Source organism: Amphibalanus amphitrite, unplaced genomic scaffold (assembly GCF_019059575.1).
Source record: "Amphibalanus amphitrite isolate SeventyFive unplaced genomic scaffold, NRLGWU_Aamphi_draft 000784F_arrow, whole genome shotgun sequence".
Taxonomy (NCBI): Eukaryota; Metazoa; Arthropoda; class Thecostraca; order Balanomorpha; family Balanidae; genus Amphibalanus; species Amphibalanus amphitrite.
This window is the reverse complement of record NW_024882278.1, coordinates 1-14,183: the sequence shown is the minus strand read 5'-3', so window position 1 is coordinate 14,183 and position 14,183 is coordinate 1. Positions and strand designations below refer to the sequence as shown.

The 14,183-nt window shown below is 51.7% G+C and overlaps 1 protein-coding gene across 4 annotated transcripts; it reads right to left on the bottom strand.

The window, feature by feature from the left end:
* Positions 1–256: 256 nt before the first annotated feature.
* Positions 257–10,600, bottom strand: LOC122366104 (kielin/chordin-like protein). 4 transcript variants are annotated; one of them, XM_043337942.1, is made up of 16 exons: positions 10,311–10,600; positions 10,075–10,137; positions 8,687–8,740; positions 8,425–8,472; positions 8,191–8,241; positions 7,960–8,019; positions 7,738–7,791; positions 6,916–7,581; positions 5,751–6,659; positions 5,102–5,302; positions 3,418–3,612; positions 2,900–3,106; positions 2,314–2,526; positions 1,835–2,044; positions 1,267–1,473; positions 257–771 (listed from the first exon to the last, which is right to left on the bottom strand). In XM_043337942.1, exons 1-16 carry the CDS (start codon positions 10,486–10,488, stop codon positions 521–523), a joined length of 3,567 nt encoding a protein of 1,188 aa, XP_043193877.1. In that variant the 5' UTR covers positions 10,489–10,600; the 3' UTR covers positions 257–520. The 4 variants fall into 4 exon arrangements, with proteins under 4 accessions (XP_043193877.1, XP_043193878.1, XP_043193879.1 ...); XM_043337943.1 differs by having other exon boundaries at positions 7,960–8,004; positions 10,311–10,548; XM_043337944.1 differs by lacking the exon at positions 7,960–8,019 and having other exon boundaries at positions 10,311–10,577.
* Positions 10,601–14,183: the final 3,583 nt, after the last annotated feature.

The following is a 14,183-nucleotide window of genomic DNA, read 5'->3' as shown; positions in this document are numbered from 1 at the left end:
GATTTTTGCACCGCTGCATCGTGGCGCAGAACTTCCAAGAGACAGAGAGATTGAGCAATGCACAAGACGCACATTGTGCATCTTGGCAGTTCTTCATAAGATGGTGTATGTGATAATAATCATTGTGACAGCATAAAGTATTCCGCCCCATGCATAGCTGGTAGAATAAAAATGCCTTCACTTCACTTCTTGGCTGGTTTTGAAACTCAAGCACTTGTAACAAATGCGTACGTCACTCGTCAGAAAAAGTCATACCTACACACATCGACACTTGAGCAAATGTATTTAGAACTTTCAACTTCCTTGTCAGTTTCATAAACAACTATAAAATGTAAATAGTTAGTACAAACAAAAAACATAATACACGCATGTCATATCGAAAACGAATGAATAAAACGATCACAAATGTCGCCCATATATCGTACTGGAATAACCTATCATACAAATCACATTAGCGCCGTCATTGCACTCTGGCTGCACGCGCCGCATCTCCTTTCCAACCACAAAGATTCAGCCACCTCTAGAAGGGCAGCTCGGTCATCGGGATCAGGTTGTGCTCGGCGTCGAACATGCAGTTGTACTTGTGGTGGCAGCAGGCGGGCTGGTCACGCACGGGCACACAGCCGTAGCGCACCTCTGGGCAGGGCAGATTGGTCTGTACCTGTTCCACCACACCCTCGGCCGAGCACCGGTAGCGGATACACTGCCGGTTAGGGTCGTCCCACCACTGAGACCCGATCGGGTATGTTGTGCCGTTGAACATGCAGTTCGCTGTGACAGAAAGCGGGGGAGACGGTCAGGCGCATACAAAAGTTACACAGTCGTAAACGTTTCGCAAAAATATACCGCAATTTATCATACTTTATATAGTTTATACTATTAATTATATAGGGCAGTAGCCAGTAGCATTTTATATAGATAGATCGTTATCTAGTGACCACAAAGATCAACATATATTGCTTTATTTATTAACGTAACGTTACGTTACCATATCGATTAAATAAGACATCCTGTTCGATGCTTAATTGTTTCACAAATACATTCGTCCTACAATTGTGGATTATTTTCTAGTGGACCTTAAAATGACCATTTATGATACGCAGAAGTGGCCAATTAATATACGTTTAAAAAGACGACATAAAGATTGAAGGTATATAAGTCGCAAAAGCATATTGCAACAAATGATCATTGATCATCGACCCCACCATTCCCAGAATTTTCCAGTTTCAGCATCCCACCCCTGGCTCTCTCTGTGTAGATACTAACGGCACGAATAGACGGGGCAGCAGTCGAGCGTGCCCTGCAGGGTGCAGGCCGGGTTCTCCGGCGGCGCGCTGCAGCGCTCCGTCTTGTCCAGCAGTACCAGCTCCTCGCCGTCGCGACACTCGATCAGCACACAGCTGTCGGGGTCGTCGTAGTACATGGCGCCATCGGCGTACTGCTCGCCCGAGAAGTCGACGCAGTTGGTCGGGCCTGGAGAGAGGCGAGGAGAGGGGCACGAGTTAATCGACGATGGAGTGGCACTGCAAGCTCTGATGAGAATAACTCCGAGCCAATAGTTACTTTGAGTCATGATTGTCGAAATTAGACATTTTTAATATTTCATGTGGTTTATTTTAATAATTACGGGAAACTTACAAGCGCAAAATCACCGAATTATTACCTGGCTTACCTGGCCGGTAAATATTACCGGCAACTTACCTGGATTACTTTTATCGTATAAAAACGTCACTGTTATACATATGTTCAAAATTAATGACATATTCTAAATAACCTTCATTGACAAAAGTTTTCGACCTCAGGCACCACCGCTCCCTCCGACATCCCCACTCACTGGAGCAGTCGTAGACGGTGCAGCAGTCCTCGACCCCGACGGCCACACACGTTCTGTCGTCCACCACGGGCTCACAGAGCGTACTCCTGTCCACCAGCAGGCGCTCGGCGCCGTCTGTACACTGCACCAGCAAGCAGCCGTCGGCGTCATTGGCGTAAATCTCGCCGTTCTGGCGCCGTCGGCCGGTCGAGTCCGTACAATTGGAGGTCGCTACCGGGAGAGGGACAAGGGGCGAGGGTGTTATTACAGGTGTTCAAGCGAGAGAGTTGGTGAAATACAGTACAAAAATGTTATTGACAGCTCACTGGAAATATATTTTGTCGTTTGATAAAAATATAAACATAAAGATTTTCTGTTAAGTGATAAAAATATTTAAATATCAAAATATTATCAGCACCCTATTTCTGAATGTAATTTTTTTTATAACTTCTTTCTGGATATTTCTGGGAACTGGATCAGCCCTCTCCCCGTATACGCACGCATCAAGTGGCAGAGGTACTGGGGACAGCAGTTGACGCGCCCCACCACGGTGCAGTTCTCGTTGGGCGGGTCCTGGCAGAGCCGCGTGCGGTCCACCAGCACCTGTTCGCCGGCGGCGCCGCAGCGCACCAGTTTACACCGCTCCGAGTCGGTATAGTAGATCTCACCGTCCTCCCGCTCCAGGCCTCTGAAGTCAATACAGGAGCCGTCGTCTGGAGGAGAGAGAGGGAGGGGGTGTGAAATAGCCTCTGTCGACGATAGTCTTACAAAATCTGACGGGAAAGTCTGTGACTGATAGAAACGTTGCCAGATAGGGTAGTCAAATGCCCCGTTTTAAGCTTAACGCTACCTCCTAACTACGTCTACATACCTCTTTCATGTTGCAGCTGCACCATTTGCATTGCACCGCTCCCTCTCAATTCCCATACCTATGTATCCACATTCCACGGCCACCGTTTAACCATGGATCCCAGATCTAACTGCTAAGCATAAACTCTAACCCTCCGCTTACATGAACTGCAGCGTGACCTCCATTCCCCGCCCTCATCCCAAAATAATCCTGTCCATCACCATCCTTGCCCTAACCTGGCGTATCGCAACTGTAGCAGCACTGTCCCGGTTCCCTGCTGCTGGGACAGCCGCTGGGGTCCAGCGCCGGACAGAAGGTGCTGTTGATCTGCTGTACCCCGCTGCGGCGGCACCGGAACCACTTGCAGGGGTGTGTCGGGTCGTCCACCCAGATCTGACCCTCCAGGTAAGTCTGACCCTGGTAGTAGCAGGTCACCTGCGGACCTGGAAACGGAAAAGAACGAGACAGAGGTCAGGCACGAGGTAGAGACTCGTTCGTGATATCTTTGATGACTGGGAACGTCGTGTCGTTTGAAAGCGAAATAATTTGAAATTGTCATCGAGCAAAATTATTCCCGTAACTTGAACGAGTCGAATGGAACGACAAAAAGAAAGACCTTTACACGAATACTTATGAAAGTTCAGCGGACTATATTCGAAAAAAACGGCTAATATCGGTTGCTGTTTCTGTGGGTCGTCACTGTTTCCAACAAAGAAAACACGTGTCAATCTCCCGTATCGCGTCCCGAACTGACCGCTCTGGCACTTGTAGCAGCACTCTCCGGGGTCCCGCTCTCTGAGGCAGTCGCCGGGCACCAGGGCCGGACAGTAGGTGCTGTTCACATGGTGCACCCCGCTCCGGCGGCAGATCAGCCACTTGCACGGGTGCACCGGGTTGTCGACCCACACGTCGCCTTCGTGGTATATTTGGTCGCCGTACGGGCAGGTCACTGAAAACGGACAACATAATCTAGCGATTTTTTTTTTTTAATACACGCGACTAGTTAGCAAGTTCATCATCTTTCAACTAATCAACTGGCTGAGTGGACATTTAAAACCCAATCGATGCAGCATAGGCGCGGGAGCCGGGGGGGGGGGGGGGGCAGTGGGAGCAGCTTGCCCCCCCCCCCCAACTCTGGGGCCGTGGGGGCGGTGCCCCCACAGCTTTGAGACGGAATACCACACTTTCTTTGCAAATGTTTTCTTTTTTTTGTTGAAAAAGCCGAGGGGTGAAAAATAAGTGGCATAAAACCGGTGAGAAAACTAGATTTGGGGGTACCCTAGGTTAATCTCTATTATGGTGTGCCCCCCCCCCCCCCCAGTCGGAAAGTAGTTCCCGCGCCCCTGCGATGCAGTTCATCTAACCGAGCTCCCTGAGCTCGAACAATCTCAGAAACTGCTGATCACCAAATGAGACGTATCTGCAAGCATTTCTCCCGTTACTGGCCTCCAGATCAGTCCCTGACTTCCAGATCCAGATCTGACCTCCAGATCTAGTCTCCAGTTAGTTACTGACCCCCGGAGCAGTCGAACATGTCGCAGCAGTCGCCTATTACTGACATCAGGAGCAGTCTCCTAATACTGATCTCCTGAGCAGTCGAACATGTCGCAGCAGTCGCCTATTACTGACCTCCTGAGCAGTCGAACATGTCGCAGCAGTCGCCGATACTGACCTGAGCAGTCGAACATGTCGCAGCAGTCGCCTATTACTGACCTCCTGAGCAGTCGAACATGTCGCAGCAGTCGCCTATTACTGACATCAGGAGCAGTCTCCTAATACTGATCTCCTGAGCAGTCGAACATGTCGCAGCAGTCGCCTATTACTGACCTCCTGAGCAGTCGAACATGTCGCAGCAGTCGCCGATACTGACCTGAGCAGTCGAACATGTCGCAGCAGTCGCCTATTACTGACCCCCGGAGCAGTCGAACATGTCGCAGCAGTCGCCTATTACTGACATCAGGAGCAGTCTCCTAATACTGATCTCCTGAGCAGTCGAACATGTCGCAGCAGTCGCCTATTACTGACCTCCTGAGCAGTCGAACATGTCGCAGCAGTCGCCGATACTGACCTGAGCAGTCGAACATGTCGCAGCAGTCGCCGATACTGACCTCCTGAGCAGTCGAACATGTCGCAGCAGTCGCCTATTACTGACCTCCTGAGCAGTCGAACATGTCGCAGCAGTCGCCGATACTGACCTCCTGAGCAATCGAACATGCCGCAGCAGTCGCCGATACTGACCTCCTGAGCAGTCGAACATGTCGCAGCAGTCGCCTATTACTGACCTCCTGAGCAGTCGAACATGTCGCAGCAGTCGCCGATACTGACCTCCTGAGCAATCGAACATGTCGCAGCAGTCGCCGATACTGACCTCCTGAGCAGTCGAACATGTCGCAGCAGTCGCCTATTACTGACCTCCTGAGCAGTCTCCCAATACTGACCTCCTGAGCAGTCGAACATGTCGCAGCAGTCGCCGGCCACGTGCACCGGCTGACAGTCGGCTCCCGGCGGTCCGGAGCACTCTGTCCGGTTCACCTCCACCACCTGTGAGTTGGTGCACGTGTACCGTATACACGGACGCTGCTGGTCGTTGTACCACATGCTGCCCTCCGGGCGCCGCACGCCCAGGTGCACGCAGCCCACTGACGAAAATAATTACGGATAAGGTTAGCGTGAATTAAAATAACCTCTCAATATCGGATAATTCTTTGATAGATGGCTTGCCAGGTGGGAAAATTCATTCACATGATGGTGGACATAAGCAAGTTGTAACATAGCGGCGGAGCGGGGAGGGCACCGGGGCACCGTGCCCCCCCCCCTTTGATTTTGGCATTTTAACATTAACCCTATGGGCGTTGCATGGAAAGAATGGGACCAAAAGTCGGCAGTGCCCCCCCCCCCCTTTATTGAAGGTGTTCCGCCGCTACTGAGTTGTAAGCACAAACATGTCAAAGTCTTAAGTCTAGTGAACAGAGGACAAAAACGACATTTCCGAGGCGACCAGGATTTCTCAACAGCTGGTTTTACGCCAAACAACTAAGGCTGGTGCAGACCCGCACCCGCCCCTTCCCCCAGCCCCCTCCCACTCACCGCACTCGTAGCAGCATCGTCCGGGCCGACGGAACGACGAGGTGCAGCTGAGAGTCGGGCAGACGGTCTCCTCCACTGTCGATATCGTGCCGTTCTGGTTACAGCGCAGCCGGCGGCAGGGGAACGTCGGATCGTCGGGGAACATGGCTCCCGGCGGGTACCGCACCCCGTTATACACACAGGAACAGTTGGTGAAGGCGGGGCAGCACCGGCCGGAGACGGGCACCGCCACACAGCCGACGCCCACCGGGTCCTCGCAGGTCTGCCGGTGATCGGTGAGGACCTGCACGGTGCCGTTATTGCAGACGTATTTGATACAGGTGATGACGTCGTTGTCGTACCACACCTGTCCGTTGTCACGCTGGTTGCCCTGATCGTCCACACAGCCAAGGAGAGGTATGTCCGTGCAGTTGAAGTCGTTGCAGCACATGAGGTCCCGCCGGTAGCCGACGCAGCCGTGGTGAGGCGGCAGAGGGCAGATAGGCCTCATGTCCGAGAGGACCACTACCACACCGTCTGCACACAGGTAGCGCTTGCAGGGGTGCAGCGGATCATCCGCCCAGTCGTCATTGTGCGGCCGCTCCACGCCATTCTCATCAATGCACGAGCTGGGGCCGTCCGTGCCGTTCCCCTGTCCGGGGCATTCATACGTGTAGCAGCACTGGTTGGGGAGTCTGTAGCGCCGACAGTTGCCCATGTTGGCCGGCGGCGGCAGACAGGCGCCGGTGAGGCTCGTGGCCTCCACGCCGAACTCTGTGCACACGTACAGGTTGCAGTGGTCGATGTCGAACCAGGTAGAGTGCAGCGAGAGGTAGACGCCGTCGTGGAAGCACGCCTGGCCCGCGCTGCCGCTGGTGCGGGCCGAGACCAGGACCGGCCGAGACGGTGGCAGCAGAGCCGAGGAGGCCTCTGAGCGGCGGGGCGTGCCGGCAGAAACAGAAGTCAGAGTGAATAAATGCACACACTGTGTGAACGAATTATTCAGAGCAAATGGCTACCTCTTATCGGTGTCAAGCACACTTTCAACTAACCTCTACAGAAGATCATTTATGCCACTAAAAAAAAAAGACAGGGTGCTAATAATCATGCATACAAATACTACGAAATAGTCTGCTGCTATCAACGCTATCTATTTTTTATTATTTAAAGACGTGAAACTTTTTACCTTCAGGCGTCTTTTTCTTCGGTGGCAACTCTTTAGGTTTCGTTTTAATAGTTGGCTTTTTCGACTTCGAGTCAGTTGACTTCCCCTTTTCCGTCTCCTTGTCCTCCGCCTCTGACTTTTCCACCTCGGTTTGCCCAGTCTCTGGCTCTGCCTCGGTTTCCTCTGCCGGAGTCTCATCTTCACTGGAAACGACATCTTCTGCTGCAGAAGGTTCAGCTTCCTCAGAAGCGTCCTCACCCTCCTCGTCACTGGAGTCGTCCTCTTTGGACGTGGGCGGCTCAGTTTCCTCAGGAGCTGCTTCCTCAGACGGTGCTGGAACTTCCTCCTCATCCTGAGGAGCCTCATCAGACCCTGCTGAGGCCCCCTCCTCCGACTCTGCAGGAGCTTCCTCCTCAGCTTGGGCTGGAGCTTCCTCTTTAGCCTGCGCTGGAGCTGTCACCTCCGGCTCCTCTGGATCTGCCTTCTCAGGCTGCCCCGGAGTTCCTTCCTCTGATTCTGAAGCTGCCTCCTCGGGCTCTGCAGGAGCTGCCGCCTCATCGGGTTCAGACTGGGGTTTCTCGGCTGCGCTCTCGGTGTCGGCACTCTCCTGTTCCGCAACCTCCTGCTCAGTTTCCCCTGGTGTTGTCTCTTCATCAGAAGGCTGCTCCTCAACTACCGTGACCTCCGCTGTGACAAGCAAAAGGCTTATTTTTAATAAAGACCGTAGCAAAATACATGAAAATGGACATTAGCTCATGAAAGACAAACATAATTGATATAAGAGAAAAATGTGTCAGTGTTTCCTCTACTTCAGCAGAGCACCGAAAACGAAAAAGGACGTACCTCCAGCACCATCTTCGACAGCTTCCGGACCCTCATCATCGACATATCCACTTCCTAAAAATGAAGGGGAAAGCGAGTGATTTAAATAGCCTTGAGTATCTATTTGAATTGTTATTTACGTTTTACTTTGGTGGCTTGTAAGTTATCGTTCGTAATTCGTAAACAATTAAAGAACGCTTCGTATAGGTGTGATTGAGCCAGAAAAAAACTGGGCATCCATACCTTCGCTGGGAATGTCATCATATTCTTCCTCGATTACAGCCTTTTCTGAAATAAATTTGTCTACACTGAGGTAAAGACACAATGACAGCGTTAAACATTTCCTAAGCTGTGTGTTACCTTGGCATTCCGGAAAATCCTTATTGAATAACGGCGTACCATAATGAAGTTTCTAATATCTAAGTGGAACTACATCGTAAAGTGCATCAATTACCCTTATGCCTCAAGACATACCTTCACTGGCGCTTTCGGCCTCTGGCGGACCACCGTCTAAATCTATGTTATCTGAAACAACCGAAGATTAAAAAAGGCATTAAATAGTTATGGCGCAAAAGAGGAATGAAAGGTATTTGTTCCAACAAGTAACCCCACGAGATCCATTTCAGTGGTGTTTCAATAGTGTATATGTAGATCAGAGGACATTACGGGGACACCCTATATCTTACCTACGGGGACACCCTATCTTACCGTCCGATGGTTCCGGCTGTACCGGCGCCGCTGGCTTCTCGGTAACATCTGAAACAGCAGGTCATCCCTCACGAAACGGTTCTTATGCATCATAAACGGTAGTGTTGGAATAGACAGTTAAATGCATAGTCGAGTGGATGAAGTAGGTATGAAATGAACCGAATGGGAAAACGTCTTTGAAGCTTGCAATAAAATACGGCTCCCTATGAGCTCTGAGTGTATAATGGAATAATTTAATGGAGTGCGAATTACTCATCCTCACCGTCTATTGGAGTGTCTGGCTCCTGAGATACTTCTTGGGCTTTCTCGGGAGCTTCTGAAATAAATACCAAAGCTTTGCTGACTCACTGGTACAGCTATCGAGCGAAAAGTAAAATATACGTAGGTGACGGCTTAACAGAGAAAATAATGCGGCAGTGGATAACAGAAATGCAGCAAACAATTAAAACGACGGCCAAAAAACGATACGTGTGCACTGAACAATCACTTCTGCGTGCACTTTAACCCTCGCCGGCACGGGGGGGGGGGGGTTGATGCAACCCCCCCCTAAGGTTTTTCGCAAATAACTCGCGTAAAAAGCGGCCGATCGCCACGAAACTTTCAGTACCTTCGCATTGATCAATTTTACACCTACCCTGAAAATTTCATAACCCTGACCCCAATGACCTTTGACCTGTGACCTCTTTTCTGTGACCATGTTTGGCCGAAATCGCGGTTCGGCGCATGTCGGCTCGCATTAGCCGCGCGTTTGCAAGCTTTTCGTGGTTTCAAACGTTCAAACATGTGATTTGATGTTGCTCCCATGCATTAGGGTGGGTGTCAAGGTCACCTGAAGGTCAGGTCAGGTCATTGACCCTTGGTGACCTCGGGTGACCTCGGTTCACTTTTTCGAGTTTTACATGTTTCTAGGCTAGTTTTTGGAGCTGAATTCGAATTTAGCAACCATTTGAACATTGACGAAGTAGTTTTGGTGCCTTCGTAACATGTTACGAAGCTGTCCGAGGCGGTTGACACGTATTACGAATACCCGTCACAACCCCTACCGGTTGACCTGACCTGACCTGACCCGACCTGGTCTAAATGCTTAAAGACATCATTTCTGATCAAAACTAACACGATATTCGTGATCAGCACCCCGGAAAACCACATAGCAGCCACAGTTTACGACTTTCTAACAGGTCCCGATTTTCCCGGTTTTCGGGTCATTGACCTGACCTGGAAGGTCACCCGATGACCTAGGACCTTAAAATTGGGTATCATCGGCTTCCTCTCGTGACGGGCAACACGCTCGTTTTTTTCCGCGAAGCTCTAGCTCGATCAGGGGCCAAACGCGAGGGGGGGGGGTCGTACCAACCCCCCCCCCCCCCTTGTGCCGTCGAAGGACTCAAAATGGCCTGTGCCGGCGAGGGTTAATATCGATGTGAAATTGATATAATGCATTTTATTAATTAACGGATTGGACAGCTACTGATAATCGGCAGGAGCACTTCCAATCGGAGCAGACTCCCACCCGTGTGACCGTTCGACGTCTGGGCGATCTTTCCCCAGGGACGGGCTGGTGCACATATACCAACACTGTGGCTAAGCCTGGAGCCCAGCGTCTCCCCCTTATCCTGCCACCCCCTGACTATGAAATTAGGAGTTCCTTACCGTTGCTGGCGGCGCTCGATCTCGCTAAGGGCGCTCCAAATGATTCGACAACGTCCCTCTCTTCTGGAAAATGGAAACAAAGCAACAGTCAGGATATTGGACCGTTGTAACTTACTTTTTTCTATGAAAAAAGGCAAAAGGAAACGCTTAGGTATTTTGTATAGCAAACTGGTGAGAAGTGATTTGGGGTGGCCATAACGCGGTACATAAGGCTGATTTTCTCGTCTCGCACATACCTGTTTCTCCGCTGCAGACCCCGGGGTGGCACGCCTCACACCGCAGGGAGAGCTGCGGCGATATTTTACACACCACGGCACAGAGGCGCCGGACGGGACAGTGCGGGAGCGGCGGCGCCGGCGTCACCACCGTCAGCGTCACCAGCAGCACCACCGACACCAGCGCGGCGCGGGCCATGGTGCCGGCACGACGGCGGCCGGCCGAGTGTCGCCTGGTGACCTGACGGCGCTCCTCCGGGGCCCGGGGAGCCGCCACCCGACCCGACCTGCCCGCTCAGCGCCGCAGGGTCTGTCCATTCAGCACTGACGACCGATGACGGTCAGATGACCCGTCCAGCGGTCACCGGCCGCGCCGGAACTCGCCGTCAGCAGCGGGGCAGATACTGGGGCACCGGTCGGCCTGTGACTGCGGCAGGGGGGGAGGGAGACTGGACCGCCACAGGGGCCACGGGGACCCCACCGGCGGATGTTTGAGATCGACTGCCGTGAATCTGCTGCCGTGGACGGATGTCTGACGGGTGACGGGTGTCTGCCGCTCTGGACTCGGGATCACCAGACCGATGACACAACGCTGGCCCACAAAAGCGAGCGAGAGAAGCCTCCCGAGCCCCAGAGGCCTCTTCCTGGTCATGATAACACTGGAATGACGTAAGGTTTTCTTTTTCTTTTTCAAGACTACTATCGCCTTTATTGTGCCAAGAAACACCTTTGCTGTTCAATGGGACTCAAACCTGATACACAAGTTTTATAAACAGGGTCGCTGTTTAATGTTTATTCACGTGCATCCAGCATGCCAGCAAGGGGATGCACACATATAAAATGACTATGAGAATAGATATGCAGTAGGGTGCATCAAATTATAAGGCAAAAATTAAAAATCAAAATATCGATTAGCTCTAGTTACCATTTTGTTCCAATGCACAAAAAATAAGATTCTACGAAGTTTCACGAAATTTGATAAATATTTAGACGTCCATCCGACCCCGACAAATCTCAAGAAAAATGTCTTTTTTTTGCATTTATTGAGTCCGAAATAGCGAAAAACGGTTGTAAAAATCTGCTTACTTTCAACATCCATGGCGAGAACTAACATGCACAAAAACATATATTTCGAACATAATGCATTCCAAACATCAGTTTGAGATCAGTTATTATCACATATAACAGCGTATCCGCGTTCGTTCAGATCTGCACTGGCGTTGGAGTGTGACACTGTAACAAGCGGAGCAAGCTGCCGGGGAGAAGCCCATTGCCTGGTCTGCGGCTGTCAGCCATTACATCTGCGCCACGCTGGCCGCTGCCTTAGTTCTTAGCTTCTGCCATCTTGCACTTGGAGCGACGAATATTTGGCTGCAGAGGACGGTCATGCTCCACAGCCTGCAGCACATTCTGCAGGTGCTGCTCGCTCTTTGCAGCTCCCACGAAGTCGGATGCCAGTTTAGCACCCCGTTCGGCACAGTCGTTGACGGTGTTGATGGCCTACACGTTTGCCAATCCCGCCTGAAACGCTGCGTTGGTGACCCAGTCCTCAGTGCTGAGGGCGAGGAACGCTGGGTCGATGTGCAGATGCTGTATGCCGAACCAGCAGTCTGCGTTGGCGAGGTCTGCCAGCCAGCTGGACGGTGAGAGGGCTGGGAACTTTCGCTTGCCAAAGTCAGCGCCGAATCGCTCTCTTGGGACTCGCACTGGGAGGTCAGCTGGCCTGTGCTCCATGATGGCGTCTGCGAGTGCGCGTCGTTCGGCGGCCGGAACCTTATCACTGAAGAGTGCTAGAGGCAGCATATCACCAGTCAAGTACCAGAGGTGTCTTCCCAATGCCTTGATAGCTGACTGCGATGCCCTTGTCGACTGACTTATACGCTTGCAGGTGGCGATGGAGCTGCAGGTCGTTCCAGGCGGCGTCCACTAGTCTGTCGCACGTCAGCCACTACGTCGCGTATATATGCGTGACGAACTGGGCGAACGCCTTCACCTAGTTCTGTCATAGGCGGCGGAACGGGAAGGGCACCGGGGCACCGTGCCCCCCTTTGATTTTGGCATTTTAACATAAGCCCTATGGGCGTTGCATGGAAAGAATGGGACCAAAAGTCGGCAGTGCCCCCCCCCCCCTTTAATTGAAGGTATTCCGCCGCTAGTGCCTTCTGTGTCTGCAGGGTCGTGGTGATGGCACCCCGAGGGAGGGCTGTGATGCGCTGCTCCATCAGGGTCAGCTTGAGACTGTACAGCAGCTTCGCCATCCATCTCGCTTTGCCCAGCGCCCCCAACCGTTGAAGTCGCTCTGGGGTTTTCGCGTCACCGATGTACAGCAGATACAGGTCCACAAACTCACGGTAGTCGCCTCGCTTGAAGTTCAACACTTCTTCGGCACACGAGAGGAACTCAGCACGTAGTTCTCCGAGAAAGGCCGGTTCGGCGTCGCCAGGTGAGTGTTGCGACAGCGGGATGGTTTTGTCCTCCATCAGCAGTTTCCACTTGTCCCTCAGGGCCCTCCCGTCGACGACACTCCTGCTACTGACTGTAGTGGATATGTGTGAGGTGGAAATGCTTCAGTGTGTGAGTGTCTGTATGTGGCGAGGGGAGGGGGGCGAATTTCAAGGTATTGTCATGCAACGCCATGGGGCTAATGTTAATTTTGTCAAAGGTACGGGGAAGTGGAGTTACTTCCATAGCCCCTCCCCCTGTTCCCGCGTCCCTGGCGGATATAACCAAGGTCTCAGTTCACTTATCAAAATAGCATCGAGGCATCTTTGGGCTCCATACTCCGTTCCCCCTCCCGCTGAAAAGTTCTCCCCTGATCTCGTCAAAGTTTGCTGGACGTATATGCTGTGACAAAGCCGAGATTATATTTCACATAACATTTCACGGACACAGTCATTACGTTTCATGAAAATTCCGTTATAGCAAAGTGAAAAAGAAATAACGCAGCGGTAGAGTAATACAAATCATAGAATCGGAAACCACTCATGGACTTACACCAGGTATCTCTGTCGGTGTCCCTTCAGCAGAGCAAACACGCACCCCCGTTGGCCTTCTGATCGCTCAGATCGTTTTACGTGAACAATCAACTATCAGCTGACACCAAACATATCGGTTGCCATGATAATGTTCAGCAAGAAACCGCTAACGCCACCTGGTGCCGCATTTAGACGTCACGCCCCGTGCGCCGTACCGTGCGGTATAGTTACTGACGGAAACATCAGCTCGGATGGATGTCTAAATAATTATCGATTGTCACAAAACTTCACATGCTGTGTTTCTAGGTGTAATGGAACATTTCTATCACTAGAGCTAATCGATTTACTTATGATGTGTATTTTGATGCACCCTAATATGCAGTATGCATTCAACACTAGGTACATACTGCTGCTCAAAGTGATCGGTTTGCCTATCAACGGCAGAACAACTTGCCATCAACAAGGCGAGCATACGCAATAATGATACCGTTAAGCGGTTGTGTTTCTGTGCTACGTCGAGGTCTTCATATAGCAACATCCCTCCCTCTCCCGGGCTGGTGGTCGCCCCACCCAGACTCCAGCGCTGTGGGCAGTTCCGATGAAGGTATGCTCCTCCTGAGTCACCGTTTGAGTGGTTTTGAGGCTTGTCCCACCAAGGCACGCCCGTCTCAACGGCGCAGGCTCAGCTCAGCCGCTGCGGTGGACTTACTGACCGTAGTCAAATTAGTCCAGTGGCTCTCCCTAATGATTCTCTCTCTCTCTCTCCTCTCTCTCTCTCTCTCTCTCTCTCTCCTCTCTCTCTCTCCTCTCTCTCTCTCTCTCTCTCTCTCTCTCCTCTCCTCTCGCTCTCTCTCTCTCTCTCTATCTCTCTCTCCTCTCTCTTCTCTCCTTCTCTCTCTCTCTCTCTCTCTCTCTCGTC

Coding starts and splice junctions, on each gene's coding strand:
- LOC122366104 (XM_043337942.1), bottom strand. CDS start 10,488: ATGGCCCGCGCCGCGCTGGTGTCGGTGGTGCTGCTGGTGACGCTGACG. Junction 8,242..8,424: donor ACAGCCGGAACCATCGGACG/GTAAGATAGGGT, acceptor CGGTTGTTTCAG/ATAACATAGATTTAGACGGT. Junction 1,474..1,834: donor CACCGTCTACGACTGCTCCA/GTGAGTGGGGAT, acceptor GCCTCTCTCCAG/GCCCGACCAACTGCGTCGAC.